The sequence below is a fragment of the Coffea eugenioides genome, chromosome 3, assembly GCF_003713205.1.
Source record: "Coffea eugenioides isolate CCC68of chromosome 3, Ceug_1.0, whole genome shotgun sequence".
NCBI classification, from domain to species: Eukaryota; Viridiplantae; Streptophyta; class Magnoliopsida; order Gentianales; family Rubiaceae; genus Coffea; species Coffea eugenioides.
In genome coordinates, this window is record NC_040037.1 from 2,341,288 (window position 1) to 2,350,866 (window position 9,579).

The window sequence follows — 9,579 nt, forward strand, 5'->3', positions numbered from 1 at the left end:
GCTTCTTTTCAAGAAATTTAGCACGATGCCTTGCGACGAGAGTTGTAACCGAGTCTAAGTCAAACTCGAAAAAGGATACTTGAACTAGAGCAAATAGTATTATTACTCGAGGTTGAACTCAATGATTGCTCATAGAACTCGAGCCTTCTCAAGTTCGAGTCAGAAATATTTATTTTCCTTGACAATTTTTGAGTAAAAAAACATTATTATCCTTTAAAAATTTTATACGACTTGAAACATTTCATAAATTCAACCATTTTTTTTGATATAAGAATTTCGTAGTAATAATAATATATTAAAAAATTAAAATTAAAAAGCTCGATAAGATTTCGACGAGCCTTTGAGCATTGTATCTGAAACTCGAATTCGATTCAAACTCAATTAATTCGAATTCGACACTTTCAAGGCATTTTACAACTCAACTGCTAACTCTCGCGCGCGAGCTACACTCGACTCCCCTAACTTTTTAATTCCAGTTCCAGGTGTGAAGAAGAGTGAACTCAAACAGTCCTTTGACTATTCATGTCCGTCATCATCATCGTAATCTCCCTACATTTATTATTTATCAATCCCAAACCAAAGAAATTTGCCATTTTTGGTCTGACCCTCTTCTCTCAAGGTAATCTCACTCTCAATCTTCATCTTGATTCCACAAAGTTCATTTTTTTCCCACTTTTCTTGGATTGAAATTGGTTAATTTATCGTCATGGGATTAAAGGGATTTCTACTCTTACGTCACTGCTTACGTACATACTATTTCGTTTGTATAAAATGATGGTTTTGGAATTTCTTACGCCAGTTTATAGTAAAGTTGCCTTTTCTTCTATTAAGTACCTAATGATAGATAGCCGCTGACATTGTTAAGCTCTTGGACTATTCAAAGTTTTGCCCTTTTAATGTTTAGTAATTTTCTACCGACTTTTGCTTACATGCTTATCACATTCTTGTTTGTATACTAAATTTTGTGCGTGTGCGTGTGCGCCTGGATTTCTGGGTGGCTTTTTGTTTTTGTTTTGTTCTTGCTTGGCAGGATTAATAAGGTGAAATTTGAAGGCCCTTTAAGGTTTATTGAGCTTAATTTTGGAAAGGAGGGTGAAATAGGTATAGGAAGCAGCTAATTGTTAGAGCCTGCATACTAAAAGAAGGGAGGCAAAGGTTGTTTAGAAAATGACTTGGACTAGAAAGCGTTTGGATGGTTGTGATAGAGGAAATGGAGCTGAGGGATCATCTGGTAGTCAGAGGATCAGTGAAGAAAATAGTTATCTTAATCATGAGATAGCGCTACTCACAAAATATACGTCAACTGCGCATGAACGTTTCAGAAAAGTGGTACCGGGTAAGGCAAGGTTGCCCGTTTCACCTGTGCAAATGTTGGTGGGAAGGGAAGGGAATTATTCTGGGAGAGGGAGATTCTCATCAGGAGACTGTTGTCATGTTTTGAGTCGGTATATGCCTATTTATGGTCCTTCAGTGGTTGATCGAATGCCAAGTGGTGCATATGTTTCACAATTTTCAGAAGATGGTTCTCTGTTTGTTGCTGCATTTCAGGTATTGATGACATTTGTTCTGTTGAAAGTTGATTGGTCGAGGAAGATTTAGAAAGGGCCTTTTCCTTATTGGTATTCATTGATTTGGCTAATGGGATTTTTTCTTTTCCTGAACAGGAAAGTCAGATTAAAATATATAATGTTGACAAGGGATGGAGACTGCAGAAGGACATTAGAGCTAGAAGCTTGCGATGGACAATCACTGATACATCCCTATCCCCAGATCGTCGTTTTCTTGTAAGTTTTCGGAATTGCATTCAGATTGAGCATGGGTAGTTCGTTGATATCAGGATTGGAATTAAAGTACTAAAGGCTTGGAAAAGTAGGAGTGATTTTTTGTAAGGAGCACCAACGTTTTGCCACCAACTGTTAATAGGACTGTGAAAAGTTCAATGCTTTTGTCTTGACAAGTGTATATTTGCAATTATATGGGCATATTGTTAATCCCACAAAGTCATTTCCTTTATGTAATGGGAAGGGTTGCTTTATATCTCACACTGAATTTTCCTACAAATTGCGCATTTTTCTCTTGGGTGTAGTAATTTTAGTCATTTAAGTTGTTTTCAGAACACATCCATTGCTTTATATTTAGTAAGCAAAAATAGACATTTTTGAAAGATCTTATTAGTGGCTTGCAACTTATGTATCCTTTTTGTGTGTTGGTTTGGCATTTCGTTTGGTAATTAACATCATTGGTAAACTGCCACTTCAAATTCTCTTTTCTATTCTCTGATAAGGTTTTAGTTCATTTGACAGGCTTACTCAAGTATATCTCCCATAGTTCATATTGTTGATGTTGGATCTGCTGCAACAGAATCTCTTGCAAATGTTACGGTATGTTTTGAAATTCTACTATTATTAATTTCAGAAACAAACTGGAAAGAAAAAATCTTTATTTTGGAGCACGAATCTTTTAGTTGCTTATGATTTATATCTATTTGGAATATCTTTTGTCTCCTCTATAGTTGTGCATCTACCTCATACCTTATGGACTGTCCTTTGAGAGAATGGGAAGTATGGTAATTTTCAGTTTGAATTTCTTAGAAGGAAACTTTTTCAACTGGATCCAAAATTTAGAAATTAAGGTATTTAAATATTATTTGTAGTCGCATAGGTATAACTTGTCTGCATTTATTTAGTTGGAAAGTTAGATTATCAGGCTTTTCCACAAGACTAGTGAGGAGTGGAGCCAACTAAAGCTCTAATTGTTTATCAAAGCCTCTTACCTTCATACATCTGCTGGGATATTGGAGGCTTGAAGACCCTAATTAAGCGTATGGGATGCAATAGATACACTTCCTAATGAGTTCCTTCTTGCTGCTTCCTTTTTGCAGGAAATTCACGAGGGATTGGAATTTTCTTCAGATGCTTCAGACTATGATGAGTATTCTTTTGGAATTTTCTCCGTGAAATTCTCAACAGATGGCAGAGAACTTGTGGCTGCTAGTAGTAATAATTCCATTTATGTTTATGATCTCGAAGCAAAAAGGCTGAGCCTCTGCATTCCAGCTCATGAGGTATTAGACCTTGTAATTTTAGTAAGTTAATATATCTGCTTCCAGTGGTGGATTCCGCAGGATATAATTTGACAGTGGTGTTCGAGATATAGATTTTTTAATAGTATTATCTGGAAGTAAGCAGAGCTTTTTCTCATTCTGTCAACTCTTAGGGCATGAGATTCAGTGCCTTCTCTGGTCCAAGTGTTGCAAACCTGTGCCTTTTTGTTGAGTAAGGTTGATAACAAAGTGTCCTTTTTTTTCCCTTTTTTTTTTGGGGGGGGGGGACCAATCTTGATTTTCCAAACAGTGTTTAACATTTCCTTGTCATTCTTTTTCTTTTTGTTATCTCTTCCTATTAGTTTTTCCATTGGGGTTGGGCAGGGGGAGGGGGGGTGGACACGGTTCAATTATGGACACTGGAAAAGGTAACGCCCAAGATATTTATGGATATCTGCCTTATTTCTGTCAAATGGTAGCTCAAAATTTTCCTAATCTTTTCTCTGTTGAAGAAAAGCTGCTTACACTGCTATATTGCAGTTTATGGCAGTCAAGAGGCCCTTTAGAGGTCCATATAGGAGGGATGTTCATACGTGTGAGTGTTACTTTGCGTATTTCTTGTGATAAGGTTTAGTTTGTTTGTTCCATATGCATAGATGAATTGAGCTAAGGACAGAGTAACCTTGCTCGTTTTGGCTTCTTCAATTTTCAGTCCCGTATGTATTCCCAGATTGTTCTTGTGCTTTATACGTTAGGAGTAACCAAAATGTATTTGGAGTCCTTGAATTGTATTCACTTAGCTGTTTAATACAAGGATTATCCCAAAATTGGTTTAGAGTGAAACTCCATTAGCTTATATGTATGGATTATTGTGGGCATCTGATCATACAAAGACACGAGTATATTTCTTTATTCTTGTCATTGCAGTCTGATGTGAATGCTGTGTGCTTTGCGGATGAGACTGGTCACCTGATATATTCTGGGAGTGACGATTGCCTCTGTAAGGTAACTTTCTTTCAAAGCATTTATAAGGTGTAAACATGCAAAATGCTTGCAGCTTTTCTGCCCTGCCGTTACTATTATTTGACAGGATGAGAAAGCTGAATTGTCTCATTTAACATGGGAACTGTTAGTAGATGTTGTGATTGCTACTTTTTGGGCAATGCTTTTGCATCATTAGAATAGATTTACATATTCATATTTGGAAGAGATGCACGACATACCATATTCAATGTTTCAGCTTGACTAAGCCAAAAATTTTGGCAAAATGGGAATTTTCTTTTGATATATAAAATTTTATAATGAGTTCAGGTTTGGGACCGTCGTTGCTTTGCCACAAAAGGGAAACCAGCTGGAGTCCTTATTGGACACCTGGAAGGAATTACTTTCATTGATACTCGTGGAGATGGCCGTTACTTGATCTCAAATGGCAAAGATCAGGTCATCAAGCTTTGGGATATTCGCAAGATGTCTTCAAATGCTGATTAGTATGTGCATTCTTCCACGTTCACTAATATCATAAAAAATTCGAGTCTTGTCTTTGATTTTAGTCTTTGTGTTTGGAATGGTTTTAATGGCCGTATGTTTTATCCAGTTGTTGGCTTTCTTCTCCTCTTCTCATTTATGGGTTTGTCAAATGACTATTGCATGGGCCAGAAGATATGTTCTTTTATTAAGGTCAAAATGTATAAGAGTTCAATGCTCATATGTTTCCAACTTTGATTGCAGCGTACAATGGCGTAGAGATTATGATTGGGATTACAGATGGATGGATTATCCAGAGCGTGCAAAAAATTTGAGGAATCCAAACGACCTATCATTGACTACCTATAAAGGCCATACAGTTTTGCGTACTCTCATACGCTGTTATTTCTCTCCAGCTCATAGGTAAATGGCTCATACGCTGTCTGCATCTACCTGTAAAAGGAACTTCTATGGGAAGGGCACTCCATGAGGGCGTAATTTCACTTCTGCCTAACATTTCTAAGGGAAAGAAAATTGTTGAGACAAAAACTAAATCATTTCTTTGTCCTCTTAACTGTGTTATTAATTATCATTTTAATCTTGGCACCAGAGTTAGAATTTCTTCTATATTAGTTTTGACTAGTGCACTTTTGAGTTTTAGGCCATATACGTTTTAGCTTTTGAAACGAAGATCTTGATGTCCACCTTCCCCCGCTCTGCTTTCTCCTCCTTTTGTTTTCCCTGTTATTACTGTCAAAGTCAATTGAATCTTTTGTCACTTCAGCTTAGAAGTTTCAAACTTGTCTCATAACCAATTGTCGTTTGAGCATCAATCTCTTGCGATGTCGGAGTTGGGAGGCTCTGTTATGTCCTGGGCAATTAGAATGATCTAAGTTCCCATGCATGGGTGTGGTGTTATAATTAAATTGAGGGACAGACTGCATGGAACAATTTTATCAATTCTTGGTTAATGAAACTGCTGGACCTTTTTTCGAAGAACGACGTACGGGATGTTCTTTTTTACATATGTGACTTCTCAGTGGCAAACTGATTGAATATCCAAAGTGAATTTTTGCAGCACGGGGCAAAAGTATATCTACACTGGATCTACAGATTCTGTCGTATATATTTATGATTTGGTACGTCTTCATTCTCATTTGATGCTGTCTTACTGGATCTTTTTGGTTCACCTTCTTTGTTTTCCTGCTATATGCATGAGCTGGGAAGATGACCGTCTTGGTCCTGTTCTGTAGGTGAGTGGAGCTCAAGTTGCAAAACTTGATTTCCATGAAGGGCCTGTAAGAGACTGCAATTGGCACCCCTATTACCCTATGATTGTCAGTTCTTCATGGGATGGAGTTCTTGCCAATTGGGAGTTCCCTGGCAATGGTGAAATTTCTGTGCCTACAAGGCGAAACAGAAGAAGACGGCGGGCTCTATACTGAACAGCATTTCCGGTCTTGGAAAATATGACTATACTTGTCAATTACTAGCATGTATCGGAAATTTTGTGCGGAAAGTTGAGTTATCAAATTAGCATACATCTCAAATTTTGATATTGATGCCGATGGCTGTATATATATATATATAGTTTCCTTGAGACGGAATTCTTTTGACATGAACAATAGGAAATACAATGGTCATAAATTGTTTTCCTTTTCTTTTCATTTTGGACAAGGCATGGCCTTGAGATGGATGGTAATTAGTACTTGCTTGTTTTGAGCAACTTACTCCATAACTTCCTAATCACAAACCATACCTATTATTAACAGCAACAAAAACAAAATCAAGAATGGTAATCTATCTATCTAATTAGCTGATATCCACCCCGGCTGTTCCTTTTAGGAATACACATCATGATTTTGAGAGAACCAAAATAAACATTAGAAATGTTAAAGCTTTTTTTAAATTTGCAAATATTTTGAATGATATTTAAGTCAGTTGGCCTAACTTTTGTCGAGCATATTCTTCTTCGATCAAACTTTTGAGTAGCACACGAACAAGCTCTTACAAGACCAAACTCAGGTTTGACTCTTACCTCTTTGCAATATTCAAGTAAGAGAGCTTGAAGTACATTTATCAATGCGGCAGAGATGCAGTTTCATACCAAGTAAGCTAGCTCATAAAGTGCATTATTCATTTAATATCATGGAAAATTTTGTTTTTTTTTTTTTGTTGAGAGTATTTGTTTGGATGGGCCCTTATTTGCCAAAAATGCTTTTGATTGCATTTTTAAAAAATTACCTTCTTATTTCGTGTATGTTGTGTCACAAAAAAAAAAGTGATAGTATTATTTTTTAAAAAAATTTTCAAATAATCTTTAATCAAAACACATTTGTGCCACATGATAAAAATGCACTTATGCAACTAATAATTTGTCTCATGTTATCGTTTGGAAAAAAAAAAACTAATAATTTGTCAAAACGAATTAGAAACTATTAAAAAATATAAATAGATCTAAAGTTCTTGATATTAAAAGTGGAAGAAAATTCATTAATAGATAACAACTAATCAAATAAATATTACCCTGTCCGGTCTTAACATAAACACATATGAAATGAAAGAATTCTCCTTCTTAAAATCCCCACTTTTCACACACTCAAACACCCTAAGAAACACGTACTGAACGCACGGAATGGCATCAGCAAGAGCAAGGCTCATTTTTCGCCTGGTGTTGGTCACACTACTTCTTCTCCTGCTCTTCTACGTGGGTCGTCCTCTTTACTGGAAAATATCTGCTACCGTTCATGATATCAGAGCTAAGAAGCAGACTGTCTCTGGAGGTTCCTTCTTTCTTTACGTTAAATCTCCCCTTTTTCCTGTAGCCATTTGATTGTCATCTGCAATTTGAGCTATTTATGCGTCTTTTATTTATTTATTTATATATATGGGTTTTATGGTTTGTTTATGTAGAATATGTTTTCATCTACTACCTGCAATGAGTGCATTTTGAAATGGAGTTTAAGAAAATTTAGTTCTTTTTTTTGTAGTTTTCTATTGGGTCAGCAAAAATCTGTGCTTTTGATTACTGTACAATTTGGAAATCTGCAGGATTGAATTCATGTATATTTGTTTATAAAATTTGTGCATATTGAGGTAGAGTATGTCTTCATCTGCTATCTCTCATTAGTGCATTCTGGAAGGGGGTCTAAGAAAAATTTGTTCTTTTTTATTTGGGTGAGGTGATTTGGGCTTTTTAACATAGAGCAATCTGAGAATCTCGAGAATATTGGGGTACATGTATTTTTTACATATAATTTGTGAATTTTAATGCGATTTTGGTGAATCTCTGCCTTTTTTTTGGCCGGACAATCTAGGCATAGCCTGAATCTGTTCAATTGTTTCTATTGGTATAATGCTGAGCTATTATGCTAATGAAATTTTTATAGGTTTTGGTACATTTATGAGGCGGGATTGGGAAAAATTCAGTCTTTTGTTTTCGGGTAATGTAGGAATTTCGCAATTTGTATACGAGGCACAGAGATCAGTGGGGTGGCTTCATGGTAAGTCTGACTCCGGAAGGCCTGATGGGAAATCAGCAACTGCAAGAAGGCTTCTTGTTCTTTGTCAGGTTTCATGAAAGCTGCCAGCTTTTTAGTAAATCATAGTGCACTAGTCATGGTATAGACGTATGTAAAACTAGTAAATTGATGAGCATTTTGTGATGTTATATATGGCAATGCAGCAGTTGAGGTTTCTGTAGATTCAAATCTGTTGGATTTGTTATTAATAGGAATTTTGACTGTGCATCATATATCTACAATTGAGGTTCACACTGCTGAAGATGTTTAGGAGAAATGGTCATCAACTGATGATCGTGTCTAATCTCCATGTGGATACTAGTAAATTAAAGATTTCAATTAAGAAGCTTTCTCATTTATGCAGTGCTGGATGGGTTCTATTAGGTGCTTTTCTTTTCATATTTCTTCTCTTTCCTTTGTAAATTTGTTCCATTAAATGTTTGACATTTTTATGCTTGCTGAGTTGAAATTAGCGCTGTGATTGTTTCCTCATGATTTTTGGTTTACACAGAATGCTTAAAGCTTCATGCAAGGTACAGCTTACAATGCTTACTGAAGGGTATTTTTCTACCTTTAGAGTTAGTGATTGGATAAATGATCCGGATGCAACAAAAAGGGAACTAAAAACTCTGTTTTGTTTAGTGCATACATTAAAGGTTCTCCAAATAACCAACAGCAGAAAGACCGGTGGCATCTGATGGCCTTGTTCTCGTGATGGAAACTCACGTCCAACTAAATTATGACAAAACCCGATGTAGCTGGGTGATTTTTGTTTTATGTTGTTTCTCAACTGCTAGAATCTGTTTAATGGATTGTGGAAATCCGGAAGTGGTAAAAATACATTTGGGCGGCATTAGGAACAATAACTACTGATGCAAGCAGAAGACACGCTGCGTCAAATGCATATAGTTCATCAAGCCAAAAGGTCGTCTTATTGTTTGCATTCACCCTTAAATGCCTATTATTCTCAACGAGCTCTCTATAGGTTTAATCCTGATTGGGACGATCTGAAACAAATCGTGCAAAAATATCGGAAACTGAGAATTGTTTTGCAATCCCCTTAGAGCTAAACTCCTGAATCTTTCAGCATTTTTGTGTTATTATGTTTTCCTGCAATGGACTGACACTAATGCCTCTAGTTATCTCTTTCTTTTTCTGTTTTAGTCAACATAAGAAATTTTTTTCTCTCTTTCTATGTTAAGTAGTTTGCAAAAAACCATACTTTGAAGTCTAGAATACTATGTTATGATGTCTTTCTCATTTTTGGATGTTCTAGCATCTGTAAATTATGAAGTCCTCATGCTATTTATAACTGGTTGATTGGATCAAACATCTGCTTTAACCCACTTGCAAAATGCTATTTTACAAATTTAAGCAACACTAAAGTTTCTCATAAGATGTCCTGCAGCCTAGGGGCATTAAGTTTCTTATGACAACTCAAAATCAGAGTTGATACTTTGTGTAGAATTTCAATATCCATTGGCTATATATTATAGTAGTTAATAGGCACTATCAATACTCTGCTGTGTTTTAGCAATCCCTCAGTAGTAG

The 9,579-nt window shown here is 36.0% G+C and overlaps 2 protein-coding genes across 2 annotated transcripts; both read left to right on the forward strand.

Annotated features, from left to right (window-relative positions):
• Positions 1-481: 481 nt before the first annotated feature.
• Positions 482-6,174, forward strand: LOC113764454 (LEC14B homolog). Its single transcript, XM_027308365.1, has 10 exons — positions 482-619; positions 1,031-1,548; positions 1,665-1,784; positions 2,304-2,381; positions 2,882-3,064; positions 3,971-4,048; positions 4,355-4,530; positions 4,772-4,930; positions 5,586-5,646; positions 5,761-6,174. Exons 2-10 carry the CDS (start codon positions 1,168-1,170, stop codon positions 5,950-5,952), a joined length of 1,428 nt encoding a protein of 475 aa, XP_027164166.1. The 5' UTR covers positions 482-619; positions 1,031-1,167; the 3' UTR covers positions 5,953-6,174.
• An 880-nt stretch (positions 6,175-7,054) lies between these two features.
• Positions 7,055-8,411, forward strand: LOC113765451. The gene is made up of 2 exons (XM_027309640.1): positions 7,055-7,290; positions 7,960-8,411. Exons 1-2 carry the CDS (start codon positions 7,143-7,145, stop codon positions 8,085-8,087), a joined length of 276 nt encoding a protein of 91 aa, XP_027165441.1. The 5' UTR covers positions 7,055-7,142; the 3' UTR covers positions 8,088-8,411.
• The last annotated feature ends 1,168 nt before the right edge of the window (positions 8,412-9,579 follow it).